Source organism: Mobula birostris, chromosome 6 (assembly GCF_030028105.1).
Source record: "Mobula birostris isolate sMobBir1 chromosome 6, sMobBir1.hap1, whole genome shotgun sequence".
Classification (NCBI taxonomy): domain Eukaryota; kingdom Metazoa; phylum Chordata; class Chondrichthyes; order Myliobatiformes; family Myliobatidae; genus Mobula; species Mobula birostris.
Window position 1 is genome coordinate 100090459 of NC_092375.1, and position 24355 is coordinate 100114813.

The following is a 24355-nucleotide window of genomic DNA, read 5'->3' on the forward strand; positions in this document are numbered from 1 at the left end:
CTCGGTACTCGGTGTCGGAGGGCTGATCGGAGGCTCGAAGTTTTCGGACGACTCAGAGTCGGACTGTGGTCGGACATGGCAGGGAGAGTTTTCTTCCTTCTCCCGTCTGCGTGAGTTGTGGGACATTCGAGAGACTTTGAACTTTTTTACTGTGCCATGGCCTATTCTTCATCAAGTTATGGTATTGTTTTACTGTTGTAACTATATGTTATAATTATGTGGTTTTTGTTAGCTTTTCAGTCTTGGTTTGTCCTGTATTTTTGTGATATCACACCGGAGGAATATTGTATCATTTCTTAATGCATGCATTACTAAATGACAATAAAAGAGGACTGCGTGTCCTCATAATCTAATCTAATCTAAAAATGTCGGTAGATACTCCAGCCAATTGATTGATGCAGATTTTCAGTGCTCAGCCTGGTACGTTATCTGGGCCAGATTGTTCATGGGTTCATTCTTCTGAAAGATGCTGTCACACCAGCCCCAGAGACTGAAATCACAGTGTATTTGGGGACAGTGGGAGTTCTTAAAGTGCCTGTCTATATCTGTCAGTCAATATGAGCATGAAACGCATTAGACTTATCTGGGAACAAAACCTTGTTGTCACATACGTTCAGTGGCCACTTCATTAGGTATCTCCTGCAGCTGAGTGTATGTTTGTGGTCTTCTGCTGCTTCAGCTCATCCACTTTAAGGTTCAACATGTTGTGCATTTGGAGATGCTATTCTGCACACCACTGTTGTAACACATGGTTATTTGAGTTACTGTCGCCTTCCTGTCAGTCTGGTCATTCTCTTCAAACCTCTCTAATTAACAACTTGTTTTCACCCACAGAACTGCCATTCATCAGATTATTTTGTTTTTCACAGTATTCTATGTAAACACTAGAGAGTATTGTGCATGAAAATCCTGGGAGATCAGCAGTTTCTGAGATACCCAAACCATTCCATCTGGTACCATGGTCAAAGTCATATCACATTTCTTCTGATGTTAGGTCTGGAAAAAAAAGTGAATCTCTTGACTGACTGCATTCTATTTTGCATTGAGTTGTTGTCTTCCGATTGGTTGATTAGATGTTTGCATGAACGAACAAAGTGGTACCTGATAAAGTGGCCATGGAGTGAATGCCACTTGGTTTGCTTTGGAAGAGATGATAGTATTCAAGCTAGAGTTGCAGGGTAACGGGAACCAGAATGCCAGAACAGATGGTGGAAAGGTTGTGGAGACAGATGTTGGACCTCAGACAGAGACAGGAATCAGAAGGTTGAGTATTCTGCAACTAATGTCCTCAGCTGCATGTATTTCAATGCCAGAAGTATCGTAGGAAAGGCAGATGAGGTCAGGGCATGGATCAACACCTGTAATTATGATACTGTAGCCCTTAGTGAGACTTGGGTCCTGAGGGGCAGGACTGTCCGCTCAATGTTCCAAGGTTCTGTTGCTTTAGACGGGTCAGAGTGGGTGGATTAAAGGGGTGGGTGCCATTACTAGCCAGGGAAAATGCCACGGAATTGCTCATTCAGAACGGACTGCAGAACTCGTTTAGAGAGGCTTTATGTGTGTAACTGAGGAATAAGAAAAGTATGACCACGTTAATGGGGCTATATTATAGACCACTCAACAGTCCATGGGATTTAGAGGAGCAAACTTGTAGAGGGATGGCAGACTGCTGCAGGAGATATAAGATTGTTATAGAAGGTAATTTTAACTTTTCACATGTTGACTGGGACTCCCATACCATAAAAGGACCAGACGGGTCAAAGTTTGTCATATTTGTTCAGGAAAGCTTCCTTAATCAGTACGTAGAAGTCCCATCGAGAAAGTGTGCAATTCTTCATCTGCTGTTAGGGAATGAGACAGAGCAAGTGATAGAAGATTGTGGAATGAGCTGCTAGCACAAGTGGTGCATGCAAGCTCATTTTTAGCATTTAAGAGAAGTTTGGAGAGATACATGGATGGTCGGCTATGGTCCCAATGCAGGTTGATGGGAGTAGGCAGTGTAAATGGTTTGGCATAGACTAGTTGGGCTAAGTGGCCTGTTTCTTTGCTGTACTAATCCTTAACACAGCTGTTGTTATCAATGTTAGAGAATGCAGTTGTGATCGCCATATAACTTATTTTCATTTTCTTCGATCTTCAATATAAATGCACCAAGCATTATCTTACAAAATTCTCATAAAAGGATATTAAGATAGATGATGGAAAGCTTGATTAACTAACTAGGTTCAAAGAAACTTCAAAGGAAGAGATGGAGAGATTGGGCTCCCCATCAGCGGTCTATCAGGAATTCAAAGTCACTTGAGCCAGGGAGGTTATGATATACCGAGACTCCTCTGATGTTAAAGTCATTTCGGCAGGAATCCGCATAAAGACCGGAAGGAAGTGGCAGGCGCAGGAAGGTGTCGACAGAGGGGAGGCACGGCTGCGGCACAACATTTTGGGGGAAACTGTGGCGGTGGGGCGGGCAGGACTGGGCAGTTTTCCCAAACCACGCTACGACAAAACCCGTGGAAAGGAGAAGCGGCAACTGGTTCAGAACGAGATAAGAGCAGAAGTGGAGGAAGAATGATACAGCAAGATGGTCGGCATGTACAAACAAGGCGCCTGGACTAGATGGGAGCATGCGGAACCTTGCAAGTTCACCTGGACAGAGCTCTGGAGAGCCGAAACATTGCACATAAGTTTCTCATCCAATCAGTCTATGACGTTGTCCCAAACCCAGCCAACCTGCACAGGTGGGGCATGGCAAACACTCCAGCATGCCAACTGTGCCATAAGAGGGGCACCTTGGAGCATATACTAAGTTGCTGCTCGAAGGTGTTGGGGGAAGGGCGATACTGCTTGCGCCATGACCAAGTCCTAAGGTCTGTGGTGGATGCAATCAGCACAGCGATTCAAGATGGCAAAAATCAGCACGCTCCCAAACAGTCCATCACCTTCATTAGAGTAGAAGAGAAGGCTCAACATTGACCTAGCTCCTCAGGAGGGCTTCTTGCCACTGCATGAGACTGGCAGGCCCAAGTCGACCTAAGGAGGCAGCTCAGGTTCCCAGAGAACATCGCAGCCACTTCGCTCCACCCGGACATGGTGTTAATATTGGAGTCTACAAAGCAGGTGGTCCTGCTGGAACTTACTGTCCCCGGGAAGACTGGATTGAAGAGGCCAACGAGCGCAAGAGAGCTAGATACACAAATCTTGTTGCAGAATGCTGGAGCAATGGCTGGAGAGCTCGCTGTGAGCCAGTTGAAGTTGGGTGCCAAGGCCTTGCTGGCCATTCATTACAGCGGACTCTAAAACTCCTTAGAGTTAAAGGACTTCAGTGCAGAAGAGCCACCAAGAACATTCTGGAGGCTGCTGAAAAGGCCTCACGGTGACTGTGGATCCGAACGGGGGATCCGTGGATTAATGCGCCACTTGGACACAAGTCGGGGGCTAATCACCCAAGGCTGGATCGCCCGGTCGAGGTTGTCTGATGATTAAAGACCTGAAACACCCTATGACCCCGGGTTCATCACTGAAGACGTGTCCAAGTAGCACCAGAAGGAGTATTCTACAACTATGAAGGAAATTTCAGATATTGGAGCAAAGACAGCTAAAGGTATTGCCATCAGTGTGATAAAAATTCAATTTGGAGGATTGTCAATATGCTAGAAAGAAATGTGGAAACATTTTACAAGGGAGCAAATATTTCAAGAAGCTGTTTTTAAAAATTTGTTATGGATTGGAGAGCATGCCTTATTTCCTGCCATAATTTACATATTACTATTTAATTATTTATGGTGCAACTGTAACAAAAAAACAATTTCCCCCGGGACCAATAAAGTATGACTATGAAAACAGGTTGAGTGAACTCGGCCTTTTCTCCGTGGAGAGACAGAGGATGAGAGGTGACCTGATAGAGGTGTATAAGATGATGAGAAGCATTGATTGTGTGGATAGTCAGAGGCTTTTTCCCAGGGCTGAAATGACTGCCACAAGAGGGCACAGGTTTAAGGTGCCTGGGAGTAGGTACAGAGGAGATGTCAGGGGTAGGTTTTTTACTCAGAGAGTGGTGAGTGCGTGGAATGGGCTGCCGGTGACGGTGGTGGAGGCAGATACGATAGGGTCTTTTAAGAGACTTTTGGATAGGTACATGGAGCTTAGAAAAATAGAGGGCTATGGGTAACCCCAGTAATTTCTAAGGTAGGGACATGTACGGCACAACTTTGTGGGCTGAAGGGTGTGTATTGTGCTGTAGGTTTTCTATGTTTCTATGTGTTTTTAAATGTGGAATACCAAAACTTTTTTTTCATTCTTTCTTCTAGACAGTAAGCCGTTTAACGCTGAGGAGGTTAGGACGATCATTGAATCGCTGCAAAAACCTGTAGTGTTTCTTAACATGGTTTCTGACTGGCCAGCGATGAGATGGACTATAGAAAATCTATCACAGCTGCTTAATGGAAAAGAATTAACTTTCAGAATTGGCAAAAGGAAGATGAGTAAAGGTAAGAGTATATCTGATTGGCATTGTTTCCAGAGCTGGCAATGCCTTGTTTTCTAAAACTGCTGGAGAAACTCAACAGGTCAGGCAGAATCTATGGAAATGAATAAAGAATTGACATTTCTGGCTAAGACCTAATCATTCTCATCAAACTAATCGGAATATACTTTTGGTAAAGAGCCAAAGGTCTTTTCATGGTTGTCTAGATGTATGGTTTTGTTGCTTGGGTCATGAAGCCTGTGAAGCACAGTCTGGGAAAAGCAGCATGGTAGCATAGCAGTTAGTGTAACGCTATTACAGCAGCAGCCGCCCAAGTTCCATTCTGCCACAATCTGTAAGCAGTTTGTACCTTCTCCCCATGACCACATGGGTTTCCTCCGGGTGCTCCGATTTCCTCCCACATTCCAAAGCTGTATGGATTAGTGGTTAATTGGTCACGTGGTGTAGGAGAAATTTAGGTAGGTACATGGATAGGAGGGATATGGAGTGCTATGGTCCAGGTGCACATTGATGTGCTAAGCAGAATACTAGTTCGATATTGACCATATAACAATTACAGCACGGAAACAGGCCATCTCGGCCCTTCTAGTCCGTGCCGAACTCTTACTCTCACCTAGTCCCACTGACCTGCACTCAGCCCATAACCCTCCATTCCTTTCCTGTCCATATAGCTATCCAATTTAACTTTAAATGACAACATCGAACCTGCCTCAACCACTTTTGCTGGAAGCTCGTTCCACACAGCTACCACTCTCTGAGTAAAGAAGTTCCTCCTCATGTTACCCCTAAACTTTTGCCCTTTAACTCTCAACTCATGTCCTCTTGTTTGAATCTCCTCCAATCTCAATGGAAAAAGCCTATCCACGTCTATCTATCCTCCTCATAATTTTAAATACCTCTATCAAGTCCCCCCTCAACCTTCTACACTCCAAAGGATAAAGACCCAACTTGTTCAACCTTTCTCTGTAACTTAGGAGATGAAACCCAGGTAACATTCTAGTAAATCTTCTCTGTACTCTTTCAATCTTGTTGAAATCTTTCCTATAATTCGGTGACCAGAACTGTACACAGTACTCCAAATTTGGCCTCACCAATGCCTTGTACAATTTCAACATTACATCCCAACTCCTATACTCAATGCTCTGATTAATAAAGGCCAGCATACAAAAAGCTTTCTTCACCACCCTATCCACATAAGATTCCACCTTCAGGGAACTATGCACCATTATTCCTAGATCCCTCTGTTCTGCTGCATTCTTCAATGCCCTACCATTTACCATGTACGTCCTATTTTGACAGTCCTACCAAAATGTAGCACCTCACATTTATCAGCATTAAACTCCATCTGCCATCTTTCAGCCCACTCTTCTAACTGGCCTAAATCTCTCTGCAAGCTTTGAAAACCTACTTCATTATCCACAACTCCACCTATCTTAGTATCATCTGCATACTTACTAATTCAATTTACCACCCCATCATCCAGATCATTAATATATATGACAAGCTACATTGGACCCAGTACAGATCCCTGAGGCACACCACTAGTCACTGGCCTCCAATCTGACAAACAGTTATCCACCACTACTCTCTGGTGTCTCCCATCCAGCCACTGCTGAATCCATTTTACTACTTCAATATTAATGCCTAACGATTGAACCTTCCTAACTAATCTTCCGTGTGGAACCTTGTCAAAGGCCTTACTGAAGTCCAGATAGACAACATCCACCGCTTTACCCTTGTCAACTTTCCTAGTAACCTCTTCAAAAAATTCAGTAAGATTTGTCAAACATGACTTTCCATGCACAAATCCATGTTGACTGTTCCTAATCAGACCCTAGATGGGCAGAAGGGAGAGTTTCTGTGCTAGTGTTCCTTGTTTCTATGACTCTATCACTAATTGGGCGACACGGGTGCGTTGGGCCAGAAGGGCCTGTTTCCGCAGTATATCTCTAAATTAATAAATAAAAGGCTGAGACCTTGCTGTATTGTATCTGTTGCTGACACAGTTCATGAGCCTAAGTAATGGAGGGGGCTTTTGTATTTCCACACCAGTCCATGGTTTTGGGTGATACTCAGCCATATTGCCATTGTGGTGCAGGTGATGACGATGTCTCTGTGATGTGTCTTGGATAATATAATTACTAGTACCAGTAATTCCTAATCTATCCTTGCCAGTTATACTTTCCAGAAATTTGTAGCTTTTTTGACCTTGGCATTGAAGTAGCCCAGGAGGCTCTTGGACACTGTAAGACATGGGTTAGATTTTTCAGCATCAGGAGTAGAACTCATCTGTATTTTCCAAGGTTGGAGTGTGTGTGTGTTCATGATAGCAATATTGGAGTATTATGAGATACTCACTTACCCCAGAGGGCTGTCTCTGAAATGATAGAAAGATCATTGTTGACGGTGAAACAGACCTGAAGAAGGTACTTTTCCCTTCTTGGATAAAGTACTCCATTATCATGTATTTTGAGCTAGCTATCTCCTGCCTCTCCAGTCCCTTTGTCTGTATTCCCAAAGAAAATTTGGCTCTCTTTGCTGCTGGATCTGTCCAAGTTGGCCCTGACCTTTATTTTAATGAGTGGAAATTGTTTTCCATTGTGGGATAGCAGTTTTTATATCGACAGTTCCAAGTGAGATTAAGATGGGCAGAGAAATGACAGAAGGAATTTAATCCTGAAGAACAAAAGCTGGTGTATTTGTAGAGAGTTAATATGGCTGGGACATACACAATGAATGATGGGACTATGCTACACATATACAAATATTCTTGTTGTCTGAGATACGTAAAATTGTTTGGGAAAGTTTAAACTAATCTGGCAGTGGAATGGGAACTGGAGTGATAGTGCTGAGGATGAGGTAGTTGGTTTACAAACAGTGGGGAGTGTGTTGTGAGACTGCTAGAAAGGAGGCTGATGATAGGGAAAATTGCAGTCAACAGAGAGTGAGTTGACATGTAAAAGGTGGATGAAATCCAAAAGGATGAATACAAGACTGAAGATGTTCTATTTGTATGTGTGCAGTATATGGAATAAGGTAGATGAACTTGTAGCACAGATACAGATAGGCATGTATGACATTGTGGGCATCACTAAATCATGGCTGAAAGAAGACTGTGGCTAAGAGCTCAACGTAGGTAGAGGGATGGCATGGCTCTGTTGGTAAAAAAATGAAACCAAATCATTAGAAAAAGGTGATAGAGGGTCGAAAGGTGTTGAATCAATGTGGCTAGAGCTAAGGAAGTTCAGAAGTGTGTGACATTGCTATCACTAGGGAGAAGTTCTTTAAGAAGGGAGGAAGGCAGAAGAAAGGAAATTATAGGCCAGTTGCAGTGGTTGGGAATCTATTATTAAGGATGATGTTTCAGGGTACTTGGAGACTAATGATAAAATAGGTCAAAGTCAGCATGGTTTCTATGAAGGGAAATCTTGCTTGAAAAATCTGTTAGAGTTCTTTGAAGAAGTAACAAACAGGGTGGAGAAAGGAGAGGCGGTAGATGTCATGTACTTGTATTTTCAAAAGGCATTTGATAAGGCGCCGCATATACTCAAGATAAAATCCTATGCCATTACAGGAAGAATACTGACCTGGATAGAGGAATGGCTGACAGGCAGGAGGCAGTGAGTGGGAATAAAGGGGGCCTTTTCTGGTTAGCTGCCAGTGACTAGTGGCGTTCCTCAGGGCTCAGTATTTTTTCACATTGTTCACATTTCTGCTTTTTATATTGCTTCTCAATGATTTGGATAATGGAATTGATGGCTTTGTGGCAAAGTTTGTGGATGATATGAAGATAGGTGGAGGAGTAGGTAGTGCTGAGGAAGCAAATTGGAAGAATGGGCAAAAATGTGGCAGATAGAATACAGTATTTGGAAATGTATGATAATGCACTTTGGTAAAAGGTGCAGTAGTCCAGACTATTATCTAAATGGGGAGGTGGTCCAAGCATCAGAGTTGTAGAGGGGCTTAGAAGTCCTTCTGCAAGACTCCCAGAAGGTTAATTTATAGGTTGAATCTGAGGTAGAAAAAAAAGCAAATGCAGTGTTGCATTTATTTCAAGGGGAATAGAATATAAAAGCAAGCAGATAATGCTGAGGCTTTATAATTATCTCGTCAGGCTGCACTTGGAGTATTGTCAACAGTTTTGGGCCCTATATCTCAGAAAGGATGTGTTATTGGAGAGAGTCCAGAGGAGGTTCACGAGGATAATTCCAGGAATGAAGGAGTTAACATTGATAAAGTTTAAGGGAATGGGGGATTCTCAGATTCCTGTAAACAATGGATTAAGTACTGACTATGTCTGTGTATTTTGTTGGTGACTGCAGTGGGATTGAATAATGTCTCACAGCTGCTTTCTTTGGAGCAAGATAAGGATTAGAGTTCGCCCAGATCCACAAAAGGTACCTCCTGGCTTTTCACACTTTTTAGTTTTGACAAAAGGCAGTACCTGATGGAAATTTGACAGGACGTTCCTTTCTTAATTAAAGCATAAATTCTGTATCCAAACGGGTCCTCTGATCCCGTCAAGGTACCAGTCTCAATGGGTGAGGGGCAAAAATGCTCAGTCGGACACAAGGAGTAGCCAGAGGTAAACTACCTTGGGGCACCCGCTACTCAATTGTGTTTGATTCAAGCCCCCTGTCACTTACTCAGCCCAAAGAGACATTCCCTATGTTGGGATCTGAGTCATGGCACCAAATGTAAACGTAAATTTGCTGGATCAAATAACGACAGCACAAAAAGATCGTTACTTATCTTTTCACCCATTTATTTCTTCGAGCTCAGCCGGCGAGTGAACATCAATATAAGGAACGCTTCTTTGGGCTGAGTAAGTGACAGGGGGCTTGAATCAAACACAATTGAGTAGCGGATGCCCCGAGGTAGTTTACCTGTGGCTACTCCTTGTGTCCAACGGAGCATTTTTGCCCCTCGCCCATTGAGACTGGTACCTTGACGGGATCAGAGGACCCGTTTGGATACAGAATTTAAGGTAAGCAGTTGTCTCTTTTACATTGCTGCGGGTGACAGGGTATGGCCGGTTGAAATTTGATGATTTGGAAAAGGGGTTGCGCATGTCTCAAGATATGGCTGGTTGAAATTTGTAAATAATATGAGACTGGCAGCCCGGTAAAATTCTCACCTTGGCAGCAGAAATATGACCGGTCGAAATTTAATGAGACAAGTTCAGGATAAAGGAGAAAAGGCCTCCAGAGTATGTGAGAGTTGTTTTTTTTGGTGAGTATTAATGGAAAATAGGCTAGCAGTTTTTGTGAGAATTAAAGGCTGCGGGTGACACTGGGTATTCTATATTGTCCCTAAGTTGTTCCATCGTTGGCGTCGATGAGGACCTCGACACCATAATGATGGTGTCGAGACTAGCGCATGATTTGGATTTAAGTGAGGAAGAGTTGCGCAGCGTCAGCCTCACTCTCTCTTCCCAATTCCCATCTGGATCCAGTGGCAAGACAGAGTCTAGACGGCTGGAGATGGGACTAGGCGCAGTGGATGACCAGGTCATCTTCTGTGTCTTGTTCTGCTCTACACGTTCCACGACGCTTGCAGAGACCGCCTTCTTGACCGTTGGACCTTCCATTGGTCTCGTCCGCTCAATCCGCCGGAGTCTGTCTTCACATGCTGGGATAGACAACTCCCTTTCTCACCGAGGGTTTGGGACCCGTTGTCTACCCTCACCTGGTTTAGCCGGCTTGTCGAAGCTGTTGCCCGGGGTGTGGCCGCTGTCGCATGCAAACAGCTACGGGGAGCCACAGGTGAGAGCTGAGTGCCAGGTGGGGACCAAAGGGGGAGCATTGTCCCTAAGGAAAGAGTCGGGCTGGGGGCCCTAGTTAGGAGAGGCGGCCACTGCTACCTGACGGATTTGACCATATCAGCTGCCTCCTGATAATATGGCCGGTTGAAATTAATTAAGGAGGAGGCAGGCTGGCTAAATTTCTCACAAGTGGCTTGTGCCTAGGCCCTTGCGTTGTGTATTTTGTGTCTATAAGCTGTTTACCTCGTTGGCTTGTCTGTGTTTTGCGTATTTGTGATTTTGGCTACTTGCTTTACTTTGTACAGCACTTTGGTCAATGTGGATTGTTTTTAAATGTGCTATATACTTGACTTGACTTGATAACTAAGAACAACTGATAAGGGCAATAATGGGACAGGCCCTTGATACAGCTATGTGTGAATGAATACCGGATAAGAAAAGGACCTCTGGATGTTAAGTGCAGCGGTAACAAAGAAACTAGGGAAACAGTGTGGCCACCAGGGGAAACGAGCAGTAAATTTAATTTGGGAAAAGAATTGCAGTAAAAAGTGGAAATTATTGATTAAAGAATGGAAAGATAGAGCCTATACTAAATGGAATGGTACCTTACTGGCCAGCTGGAGGAATAATGCATATGATAAAAGGATAGAGGTACGTACAGCAGAAGGGACTCCCAAGAGTTGGAAGATACTGCAGGCGGAGTGCTAATGGGTAGAAGGGAGAAGAAAGAAAGATCGAGAAACAAAGAACACAGGCAAAAGCAGATATGGCAGACAGGAAGGGTTAAAATCGGCAGTGCCGCGCATGAAGATCTAGGGCCAATAGGGGATCCCGAACCCATATCTGGCATACCGACCCTGTTTAAGGACAGTGACCGCGATGAGGATTGGACACCCACCTTATCCCCCACCTTACCAGAGGCTGAATGCACCCAGTGCCTCCAAACCCAAATCCTCCCAGTATTCAGATACGGTGGCCACTTGGGTAAAACAGCAGCGGCAGGGAAGGGAAGGCTCCCTATACCCTGAGATCCAGAAAGGGAATACCAGGGATTATCCCGAGACAGAGAGGGAAGAATCAAAAAAAAACGCAGAGTTAAGGACTCCACAGAGACAATTGCCTACCCAAATGCTGCCCAGTCCACGAGCAGCCGAGGAGGGACAGCCCTCAGTAACTCTCGTATGTACCCTGGAAGGCTCAAGAGAAGGTAATAATAATTAATCAGGCCCCCGACAGAAAAGAAAAACCAGCACAGTTTGCTTAGTATGTCCGCAGTACTATACAAATGTATAATGCGACCCCACAAGATTTATTTGGTTTTTGCTGCATGATTCTCTCATCTGATGACTGGCAGAAATGGAAGATACCAAACCTATCAGGAGTTACCGGTGGGAATCCATAATGAGAATGAACAGACAGACGGATTATTCAAGCCTTGGAGAAGGCTCTCCAACAACCTGTAAATATCACTAAAGTACTTGAATGCAAACCTAAGCCTGGGAAATCGGGACCAGACTATTGGGAGCGATTTATGGCCTGCTACAGCACTAATAATGGGAATCTGCTCCCCCAGTTTAATGCCCTACTGCTCAAGTGCTTACCAACTAAGTTAGGCAACAGTATTAAAACTAATAATATGGATTGGCCTGACAATGACCGAAATCGAATGCGACGAGCTTTGACATATTACTGGGATCCAGCTTTCGAATCCTGATCAACCCCGAAGGGAACTAACATTAAAGGGGAATATGTTCAGCAGGAAGAAGGATGCTTCCTACCGTGAGTACCATCCCTCAGGAAGAGCCCAATGTAATATTGCAAGATGCTGCAATTCTAACTCCGTTTATGATGGTATAGGAAAAGGGATACTGGCTATCAGATGCTACAATCACTGTGGGTTTGAAGGCATGGAACGTACGTATTCACGTACCCAGCCACTGCTGGTGGAATTCCAGAGGACCCAGCGTGAGGTTTCATTTACAGTCACCACCAGTCTCGGGTGTAATCTAGCAGAGTGAGACTTGCTCTGTCTGTTGGAAGTCAAGATTCTATGCACGGACAAGGGTATCCCCCTGGGAAGAGCGAACAACCGACCCCCCCCCCCCCAGTGGTGGGCACTTAATTTGGACTCCACTACATTTGAACCCCCTCTGCCAGAGGCAGACCCTCATGTGACTCTGTGCTATGATCCTACTGATCATATGATCAACTGAGGAAAGCCAGTATTATACACCCCTCGAGGGACAGAAGTTCCCAGTCATGGTGATTGGAGAGATTAAAAGAAGAGAGGGCAGTGCATTACTGGCTGAAGTTCCGGATTTCCATTGGCGACAGACAGGATTGGTGGTTCCGCATACCACCTTTAGACTTTGCCCTGAGTTCAAGCCAAATAGCCTGGTTTCCTTGCCTGCACCCTGATGAAACAAACCTCCAGCATCGCGGGAGACTGGCAAGACTTGGCCGCAGGCCAACTCTGATACTGGAAGGAGTCAAAGGTGAAGACAGGACATCTGGTAAGACTCTCTTTTAATGTTGACCGAACCCAAGACGTTGTACCACATCTCTGGGCAATTCCAGGCCATGAAGTCCATCACGCCAACCGCTCTCTCCCCCCCCCCCCCCCCGGTCTGGATCACCGTGAAAGAAGGACGGGCTCTCCCATCCCTTCCGCAATAACCCCTCAAGCCCGAGGCCAGGCAACGTTTTATGAGGATGGAAGCTCTTTTGTAGATCCAGCAGGAAAACGATGTTCTGGCTATGCGATAAGTACAACAGTGAAGTAATTGAGCAAGTCTCCTTTGCAGCAGCTGTCTCTGCCCAGAATGCTGAGCTACTTGCTCTGACTCATGCCTGTACCCTAGCAACAGACTAAAGTACAGTCTAACAGCGTACTCAGTTCTGACTTTGAAGAATCCACCGCAGAACCAATTCTTTGTAGAAGACCTTTTAAAAAAAAAACGCAAAGTCGTAAATGAAGGTGACTTTGAAGAGGGAGTCCGCAACTGTTTGGAACAAAATAAAAAGAGCCTGAATGAGGGCTTCAGTGGAGGAGCCAAAAGTACAAGCCTAAGCTAGAATCCTCTTTGATTAACATTTCGAATTTTTAAATGAAGAAGCCAGTGGAAAAGAAATCTCAAACAGATTAAAGTGAGGACTTTTACATAGACTCCCTTTATGCCCTGACTACAGAACTTTGGAAATTCCTGACTTCCTCTGCCCCCCTCCCCCCCATAAGTAATGCTACCTTTGTAAACAACTTACTCACCGCTCTACAGCTACCTCGTGTTTTGGCTATTATTAGATGTGCAGCCCATACTAGGGAATCTGATGAGGTATTTAAGGGTAATGCTCGGGCTGGTGCCGCAGAGAAAAAAAAAACAGCTTTGGACCCCACACTCTTAGTCCCCTTGGGAAAACAACAAGTTCTTATTAGACAAAACCTAAGGATGGGTATGCCAGATAGGAGGGAAAATACATAAATTCCAGGGACATGCCCCTGAAGGAGAGCATAAACTATGGTCCCAAATGGGTTGCCACCTTGAACCTCAGACCAATTTATGGGTGACCGCTGTGGGACAGGTTTGTGTTCCCTCTGTGTTCTTATCTATCTTGATAGATTATGTAAATAATTGTACACACTTGGGCAAGGAGGGAATGATGAATGTCTTGGTGGCGGTGGCGCCCTAATTTCCAGCAAGCAGTTGAAAAGCGAGCCACAGCATTTAAAAAAAAACGAATGTTGGAAAGGGAATGCCTTGTGTTTCCGGAACTACCCCCTTGCCTGGTGGACCTTTTTCTTGTTTACAACTTGATTTTATAGAACTACCTGGAGTACATTGTTGTAAATATTGCTTGGTAATAGTAGATGTATTTAGCAGATAGATAGAGGCTATACCCACTACTGATAATACTGTTGTAAAAATATTATTAAGAGAAGTGATTCCCCGTTATGGACTACCTGAATCAATAAGCTTAGACAATGTACCTCATTTTATTGCTAAGATAAATGAGAAAATCTGTGAAGAACTGGCAATAAAACAGCAATTTCACTGTGCTCACCATCCAAGAGCAGCTGGGAAAGTGGAATGAGCAAATGGAACCTTAAGGACTAAGCAAGAAACTTGGCTAACCTGGCGTAAGGTTTTACCTCTGACATTGTTCCATATGAGAATTACACACTCGACTAGAATTGGATTATCCCCAGCAGAAATCATCCGTGGAAAGCCTATGGGGGTCGGAACTGGCCTGACCTCCCCTTCCTGAAAGATGGACATGCATACCTTAGGGGAGGAGATGGGAAATATTTATGCAAGTTAACTAAAACTCCCCAAAGCTTGCATTCACAGGTATGACAGGCCAGTCGAGAAGACGACACCCAGCCTAAGGGTGACTACCCCACCATCGAGCCTGGAGATTTTGTCCTGATTAAGAACTGGGATCATAAGAAGTTGGAACCGAGGTGGAAAGGACCGTACCAAGTGCTACTGACAATACCTACTGCAGTGAAGGTGGTAGGGCAGCTCTGGTGGATACATCGAATGGACTGTAAACACGTTACTGGCAGAATTGATAAGGACTGAAAACTGTATTGGTTAATGATTATTTTAATGGCCCTAAGGGGACCTGCCCCTGTTTTGGGAGGCCCGCAGGTTAACACTTTTCTGTCCCTCTGCCATACCTACGCTAAGCAAGTAGAACGGGGAGCATGTTGGGTATGTTTTGTATCATGTTGTAGAAGCGATAATCTGTTCTGAAAAGTTATCTTTCTTTCTTTTTCTTTTTTTTTAATTTTATTTTTATTTGGATAAGGAATTCACAAATATCATGTACTTTTTCACACATATAACCTTTTCCATTTTTTATATGTATAAAACTACAATTATTTATACATTCTTAAGTACACATTGAGATGATATAAAAGGAAAATAAACATTTAAGTAGATAATTACTGTGGTAAATCTAACCTATTAGGCTAAGCAATGGAATTAGTTGTTAAGAAAAATGGTAATAATAGTTTCCATATAACCCTTCTGGACCATTTCCACTGGTCCAAAATGTTGTATATAAGCCTATGTATCAACCATTGTGGGTGTTTATATCCTAATTTGTTCATGCTTGCTCCTGCCCACAGACATATTTACTTAATTTTTTCATTTTTTTTATCCCTTTCCCAAATCTTTCCCTTTACTTGTGTTAATTCTCTATTTTCCAAAAGAAAACAAAAAAAAAACAAACATTTAGACTAGGGGTGCTTACGTTAGCAATATTACTGTGTTGATAAGAAGAGCAGTATAAATCATTAGGAGAGTCATCTAAAGTCTGCTCGCATTGGGGTTATATATTCAATCCATTTATTCCAGATTTGATAAAATTTTTCTTTTTGAGTTCTCAGGGAGTAAGTCAACTTTTCCATTTTAAATATTTCCAAGATAATTTCGTACCAATCTTCTAATGTAGGTGGTATTGGATTTAGCCATTTTCTAGTGATTGATTTCTTACTTGCCGCTAAGAGGGCCTGCAGCAACTTTATATCTTCCTTCTGTTCAAGAAACAATACATGCCCCAAATAGAGCGTCTCAAAGTTCAGAGGTATCTGGGACCTAAGTACCTTAACTAATGTTCTATGAATACCTTCCCAAAATAGACTTAATTTAGGGCAATCCCAAAAAATATGAAAATGATTTGCCTCCTTGGAGCCGCACCTTCTCCAACACATCACATTTGTATCTTTACATTTTTCCTGATATGGGGTCTTGAAGTATCTTATGATGTTTTTCTAACAATGTTCTCTCCAAGTCAAAGAATTAGTCGAGGATCATTGAAAGCTGCAGATTTTCTCCCAAGCCTCCTCTGAAAGTACCAACCCCGCTTCTTTCTCCCACTTCTCTTTAATATACAGTGTATTTACATTTTTAGCATGGGAGAGTGCATTATATAATCGAGAAACTGATTTACTAGGTATTGAACTGCAAGCCGAATTCAGAATCTTGAAAAATTCTAATTCTACTGTTGATAGGTCTGTATATCTACAACTCTGGTTAACATAGTTTCGTACTTGAAGGTACCTAAAAAAGTCATTATGTTCTAGGCCATGTTTGTCCTGCAGGATTTGGAAACTTTGTAATACTCTTATATCTATAAATGAGAGGTAGGTTGTAAGACCTTTCTTTATCCATAGCTCCAAACTTTTATCTCCTCTGTTGGGAAGGAATTCGGTATCATATGCACACCATCTAAAGAGTTTTAACATGAATTAACCACCTTCTGCCGTACTTTTAATGTAAGATTTATCCAAGCGTTTTTAAATTTTTCCAACTGGGCCATCAATCCTTTGTCAGCTATTGAGGCCTGAAGAGGAAAACTGTCAACTAATCCAAATTCTATTTCCTTCCATCTAGCCTTATATTCCCTATTACACCAATATAACAGAGGGGTTATCTGTGAGGCATAAAAATAATTTCTCAGTCAAGGAAGAACCATACCTCCTCCTTCCTTCCCTAACTGTAAGGTGTTATATCGAATTCTAGGTTTCCTTCCTTGCCAAATGAAGCGGGAAATCCATTTGTCCCATTCCCTGAATTGATTATCATCCACCTCCACCGGTAAAGTACGGAAAAGATACAATAACCGAGGAAGAATATTCATTTTTATAGTATTTATCCTTGAATTTAAACTTAAAAAGGGGATAAGATTCCATCTATGCATATCTGCTTTTATCTCTGAGATTAATGGCCCATAATTTACCTGTGACAGTGTTGAAAGATCCTTCGGCAGGGTTATTCCTAAATATTTTAATGATTTAGCTTCCCACTTAAGATCATATGTATCCTGCAATTTTTTGGATGGTGTATAATTTAGGGACATAACCTGCGTTTTCTTTACATTTATTTTATAACCTGATATTTTCCCAAAGTCATCCAACAGTGTAAACAATCCTATAAATGATTTTTCTGGTTCACTCAGATAGACCAAAACATCATCTGCGAATAACGCCACTTTCTGTTCAATCCCTGCCACCTTGATACCTTTTACGATTTCACTCTGTCTTATTAGTTGGGCAAGTGGTTCAATATATAGCACAAAAAGGAGAGGAGAAATTGGGCATCCCTGTCTAGTGCCTCTCTCTAAGATGAAGGAGTCAGAGCGGTCCCCATTTATCTTAATTCGGGCTGTAGGGCTGTCATATAGAGTCTGAATTACTTTAATAAACTTTTCTTGAAAGCCGAATCTTCCTAACACTCTGTATAGGAATGCCCAACTAACCGAATCAAAAGCTTTCTCAGCGTCCAATCCTACTACCATTGTCTCTGTCTCGTTCTTATTAACCTGTTCTAATATGTGCAGAGTTCTCCTTATGTTGTCCTGTGTTTGTCTTTGTTGAATAAATCCAGTCTGGTCTAAGTGGATTAGGCCAGGTAAAAGCTTTTCCAATCTGCGCGTAAATAGTTTGTAATCTAAATTAAGAACACTAATTGGCCGATAATTGCCACATTCTAAACATAGAATCATAGAAAAACATAGAAAATAGGTGCAGGAGTAGGCCATTCGGCCCTTCGAGTCTGCACCGCCATTTATTATGATCATGTCTGATCATCCAACTCAGAACCCCGCCCCAGCCTTCCCTCCATACCCCCTGACCCCCGTAGCCACAAGGGCCATATCTAACTCCCTCTTAAATATAGTCAATGAACTGGCCTCAACTGTTTCCTGTGGCAGAGAATTCCACAGATTCACCACTCTCTGTGTGAAGAAGTTTTTCCTAATCTCGGTCCTAAAAGGCTTCCCCTCTATCCTCAAACTGTGGCCCCTCGTTCTGGACTTCCCCAACATCGGGAACAATCTTCCTGCATCTAGCCTGTCCAATCCCTTTAGGATCTTATACGTTTCAATCAGATCCCCCTTCAATCTTCTAAATTCCAACGAGTACAAGCCCAGTTCATCCAGTCTTTCTTCATATGAAAGTCCTGCCATCCCAGGAATCAATCTGGTGAACCTTCTTTGTACTCCCTCTATGGCAAGGATGTCTTTCCTCAGATTAGGGGACCAAAACTGCACACAATACTCCAAGTGTGGTCTCACCAAGGCCTTGTACAATTGCAGTAGTACCTCCCTGCTCCTGTACTCGAATCCTCTTGCTATAAATGCCAGCATACCATTTGCCTTTTTCACCGCCTGCTGTACCTGCATGCCCACTTTCAATGACTGGTGTATAATGACACCCAGGTCTCGTTGCACCTCCCCTTTTCCTAATCGGCCACCATTCAGATAATAATCTGTTTTCCTATTTTTGCCACCAAAGTGGATAACTTCACATTTATCCACATTAAATTGCATCTGCCATGAATTTGCCCACTCACCCAACCTATCCAAGTCACCCTGCATCCTCTTAGCATCCTCCTCACAGCTAACACTGCCACCCAGCTTCGTGTCATCCACAAACTTGGAGATGCTGCATTTAATTCCCTCATCCAAGTCATTAATATATATTGTAAACAACTGGGGTCCCAGCACTGAGCCTTGCGGTACCCCACTAGTCACCGCCTGCCATTCTGAAAAGGTCCCGTTTATTCCCACTCTTTGCTTCCTGTCTGCTAACCAATTCTCCACCCACACCAATACCTTACCCCCAATACCGTGTGCTTTAAGTTTGCACACTAATCTCCTGTGTGGGACCTTGTCAAAAGCCTTTTGAAAATCCAAATATACCACATCCACTGGTTCTCCCCTATCCACTCTACTAGTTACATCCTCAAAAAATTCTATGAGATTTGTCAGACATGATTTTCCTTTCACAAATCCATGCTGACTTTGTCCGATCATTTCACTGCTTTCCAAATGTGCTGTTATCACATCCTTGATAACTGACTCCAGCAGTTTCCCCACCACCGACGTTAGGCTAACCGGTCTATAATTCCCTGGTTTCTCTCTCCCTCCTTTTTTAAAAAGTGGAGTTACATTAGCCACCCTCCAATCCTCAGGAACTAGTCCAGAATCTAACGAGTTTTGAAAAATTATCACTAATGCATCCACTATTTCTTGGGCTACTTCCTTAAGCACTCTAGGAGGCAGACCATCTGGCCCTGGGGATTTATCTGCCTTCAATCCCTTCAATTTACCTAACACCACTTCCCTACTAACATGTATTTCGCTCAGTTCCTCCATCTCACTGGACCCTCTGTCCCCTACTATTTCTGGAAGATTATTTATGTCCTCCTTAGTGAAGACAGAACCAAAGTAATTATTCAATTGGTCTGCCATGTCCTTGCTCCCCATAATCAATTCACCTGTTTCTGTCTGCAGGGGACCTACATTTGTCTTTACCAGTCTTTTCCTTTTTACATATCTATAAAAGCTTTTACAGTCCGTTTTTATGTTCCCTGCCAGTTTTCTCTCATAATCTTTTTTTCCCCTTCCTAATTAAGCCCTTTGTCCTCCTCTGCTGAACTCTGAATTTCTCCCAGTCCTCAGGTGAGCCACTTTCTCTGGCTAATTTGTATGCTTCTTCTTTGGAATTGATACTATCCCTAATTTCTCTTGTCAGCCACGGGTGCACTACCTTCCTTGATTTATTCTTTTGCCAAACTGGGATGAACAATTGTTGTAGTTCATCCATGCAACCTTTAAATGCTTGCCATTGCATATCCACCGTCAATCCTTTAAGTGTCATTTGCCAGTCTATCTTAGTTTATCTTTACCCTCTTTAGGAATAACTGAAATAATCGCTTCTCTCCAGGAAGGTGGAGTTTCTCCTCTCTGCAAGATCCAATTAAAGGTGTTAAGTAGTAATGGGCTAACTGTGTCTTCAGGGACTTGTACCACTCTGAGGTAAACCCATCAGAACCCAAGGACTTTCCAGCCTTTAACCTAGAGATGGCCACGTTCAGTTCTTTGACAGTTACTGGTTCTAATAAACTTTCATTTTGTAAATCTGTAAGTTTAGGTAGAGCTAAAAAATTCAATACACTGTCTATATAGGGCTTATTGGGGGCCCGGGGTTGGGAGTACAGCTCTCGATAATATGTTTCAAAACTCTCTTGAATTTTCCCTATTGTACTTTCCACAAACTTTGTCTTTGGATTTTTTATTTTATGAATTGTATTGTCTGCTTGTTGTTTTCGTAATTTATATGCTAATAATCTAGCTGATTTACCTCCTACTTCATAATTCTTTTGTCTCAGGTAAAGAAAATTTCTTTGAGTTTCCAACGTATAAATATCGTCAATTTCACTTTGCAATTTCCTAATTTCCTGTTTTCGATTTGAATTACTTTTGTTGCTATCTACAACTTGAAGTTGTTTTAATTTTCCTTGAAGGTCTGCTAATTTTTGTGCATTGATTTTTTTCATGTGAGTGGTAATGGAAATAATTTTCCCTCTCAGTACAGCTTTCAATGTATCCCATAAGATCACTGGTGATGTTTCTCCCGTGTCATTAAGGTCTAGATATTCTTTGATTTCTCCCCTTAATCTCTCCATTACTTTCGGGTTATTGAGTATATGTGAGTTTAGCCTCCATAGTGTTTTCCTCATTTTCCTTTCCAGGATTAGAGACATAGAGACTAGGCTATGATCCGACAGATCAATTGTTGCAATATTACAGTTTTTTATCCTGAGTCTATCTATATAAAGATAAAGAAATAGTCTATCCTTGAATAGGCTGAATGAGGGAAAGAGTAATACGTATAATCTTTACTAGTAGGGTGTAATTCCCTCCAGACATCTATAATTCCCAGCTCCTCCATCAATGAATTTACTTTCCGAGTCAGAGGTTTATTCTGAGTAACTATTCTTGAAGAATCTAATATAGGATTTAATCTAATATTAAAATCCCCTCCACAAATTACTACCCCTTGAGAACTGACCATTAGGTCAAAAATGTGTCTATAAAATGACCATTCACAACTTGGAGGAGCATAAACATTCAGCAATGTTATTTCTGTACCTTCTATTCTTCCTGTGATTTTTACGAACCGTCCTTCTTTGTCTCTAGTCTCTGAAATATGTTCATAATTAAGAGTACTTGATATTAAAGTAGCTACCCCTCTTTTGTGACTCAATTTATATGATGAATAAAATACATGCTTAAAGCCCATTCTTTTTAATTTTCCATGTTCAGATTGGCTCATATGTGTTTCCTGGAGGAAAGCTATTTGTGCCCTCTCTTTTTTCAATTTAGACATAATCTCATTTCTTTTAATTGGATTCAAAACCCCACTAACATTATAGGAAATTATTTTTACCAATTCAGTTTGCATTTTTCTCTAGTAGAAAAAAAACTCTCCTTTTCTAACCAAACAGTAAGCAATCCCTTCTCAACAGTAAACCAAGACATATAACCACACCCTAGACATTTTTGAACGTGTAACATTTGAAAATTTTTCCCGACTTCCCACAGTGAGGCCTGAGCACTGACCCGCCTCAGTTCAGAGGGATAACCTCTATCTTTACCCTGTGTTAGAGGGCCCTCAGCAGTTTGAATAATCATAGAGAATTTTCTCCTATTTATGTCTCGACCATAGTGCTATCATTCAAGTTATTCCGTCTAGTTTATTTTCAGTTACCAGTTTTCATTTTACCTTTAAGTCAGATTTACTCTTTTCAGTCATTTCTCTTAATTAATCTGTGTTCTCTGTACATTCGCGTCTGAATATTTGCAGCTTTTCCTTGTAGTTTGACACTCTGGTTCGAGTGGAGCATCTTCGCCGCACTAACTACCACGACTTCTGCCGAATCCTCTCCAGTAGCGACTCCGGTTGGGTGATAACTTTAATAGGTAGTCCCTGGTCCGCCAGGTCCAATGTTGCCTCCTCCACCATAGTGTAAGTTTTTGTCCCTTCGTCGTAAAAGACTCTCAGCCGAGCTGGATACAGGGTCTGGAATCTGATGTTGTTTTCCTTCAGGACTCTCCGTGTTTCCGTATATTCCTTCCGTCTGGCAAGAATCCCCGGTGCGTAGTCGTGGTCTAAACTGATTTTACAGTTGTTCCACATGAAACCTTTCTTTTGCCATGCCCTTTTAAGCACCTCTTCCTTCGTTCTGTAACTGAGAAATCTGACCAGAATCGATCTGGGTTGGGCGCCTGCTGGAGGCTGTGGTGCCAACGCGCGGTGAGCTCTTTCTATCTGTAGGTCTTTTGCGGCCGGTATATCAAGGTTCTCTCTAAGTAGCTTCTCCACGAAGGGAATCATCAATCCGGGTTTACCTTCAGTTCCTCCGGGAACTCCGTAAATCCTCACATTTTCCCTTCTCGAGCAGCCTTCTTGATCTGTTAGTTTCCACTGGAGCTGGTCTTGCAGCTTCAGCATTTCTGCTATCACCTCCTCTGCGTTTTGTATCTTCTCTTCAATTCCAACAATCCTCGCTTCGGCTTCATCTATCCGCGAGTTAGTTTTTACTATTTCTCCTTTAATATCTTCCAGCTGTTTGCTGTTATCTTGTCGGAACTCGCGAATCTCTCCGAGAATCAAGGACAGAGTCACCGATTCCCCCTCATTATCTCTGTCCTGGCTTGCCGTGGGGGAGCTAGGCCCGTCGCCTTGCTGCGTCTCTTTGTTTATCAGCCTTCAGAGCGGACTTTTTAATCTTGTTCTTAGACATCATCCTTGCCCCTTTTATTAATATAGTTATGCAATATTAAGTATTTGTCTAACTTCGATTATGGGGCAGTTTACCTTCTTTTTTGTCGAGAGACCTTTTCCTTACGCCGCCATTCCCTTGATGACCCGGAAGTCCATCCCTTTCTTTCTTTTTCAATCTCTTTATTAATTTCATAGAATGAAAACATAGCATAGCAATAATACAAGTAGTAGGAGATACATTGTTACAGTTAAAATAAATAATTGTAAGACCAAATAGTATAAACTGACAAAACTCCCAGTCGTGTAGAATAGGAATGAATAATACAAAGCAAAAAAAAACTGGAAAAAAAACATGAAAAAGAAAAAAAAACCCTATCCCAAAAAAAAACTAAACTAAACAGAATTAGTCGACTAAACTAAAGACTTGGGCAGTACTAACAACTTAAAAATGGGAAAGAATGGGACCTTAGTGTCAACAACTCCACTCCCTTCAACCAGCAGTACAGAGAGATAAAACAAGTTTGGAAATGGTTAACTTACATCAAATGAAAATGCTGAATAAATGGCCTCCAAGTTTTTTCAAATTTAATGCAAGGGTCATAAACCGCACTTCTAATTTTTTCCAAATTCAAACACACCATAGTTTGTGAAAACCAATGGAATACAGTAGGAGGGTTAATCTCTTTCCAATTCAGCAAAATAGATCTTCTAGCCATTAGAGTAAGAAATGCAATCATCCTACGTGCTGAAGAGGTTAAATAACTTGAATCTATCATTGGTAATCCAAAGATAGCAGTAATTGGATGAGGTAATAAATCTATATTCAAAACCGTTGAAATAATGACAAAAATATCTTTCCAATATTTTTCCAACAAAGGGCATGACCAAAACATGTGAGTTAAAGAAGCTATCTCGCAATGACATCTATCACATATTGGGTTAATGTAAGAGTAATAACGAGATAGTTTATCTTTGGACATATGGGCCCTGTGCACTACTTTAAACTGTATCAACTCATGTTTGGCATATATAGAGGATAAATTAACCAATTGAAGAATTTTTTCCCATTTTTCAATCGGTATAATAATCTTAAGTTCTCTTTCCCAATCAGCTTTAATTTTATTGGAAACATCAGGGCATAAATTCATAATTATATATAATTGCGACAACACTTTTCTGAGAAAGATTTAAATCTAAAGTTGTTTCCAAAGTGTCCATTGGGTATGGGTGTGGAAAATTAGGAGAAACAGTAATTAAGAAGTTTCTAATCTGTAAATATCTAAAAAAGTGAGATCTGGGTAAGTTATATTTATTAGAAAGTTGATCAAAAGACATGAAACAATTATCCAAAAATAAATCACGAAATCGTATTATACCTTTGATTTTCCAATCAAAGTAAGCTTGATCCATAGTGGAAGGTTGAAAAAGGAAATTAGATAAGATAGGACTTGCTAAAATAAATTGATTAAACCCAAAAAATCTTCGAAATTGAAACCATATATGTAAAGTATGCTTAACTATTGGATTATTGATT

The 24355-nt window shown here is 42.0% G+C and overlaps 1 protein-coding gene across 5 annotated transcripts in view; it reads left to right on the forward strand.

Moving 5' to 3' along the window:
* Window positions 1-24355, forward strand: part of hspbap1 (hspb associated protein 1) — a 327701-nt gene that overhangs the window by 15397 nt on the left and 287949 nt on the right. For 3 of the 5 annotated variants that reach the window (XM_072260937.1, XM_072260936.1, XM_072260932.1), the window contains exon 2: window positions 4309-4484. In XM_072260937.1, coding sequence (XP_072117038.1) covers window positions 4379-4484 — 106 coding nt within the window. In that variant the 5' untranslated portion in view covers window positions 4309-4378. Of the gene's footprint in view, window positions 1-4304; window positions 4485-24355 lie in introns of all 5 variants that reach the window. The other 2 variants (XM_072260933.1, XM_072260938.1) reach the window with 1 other exon arrangement.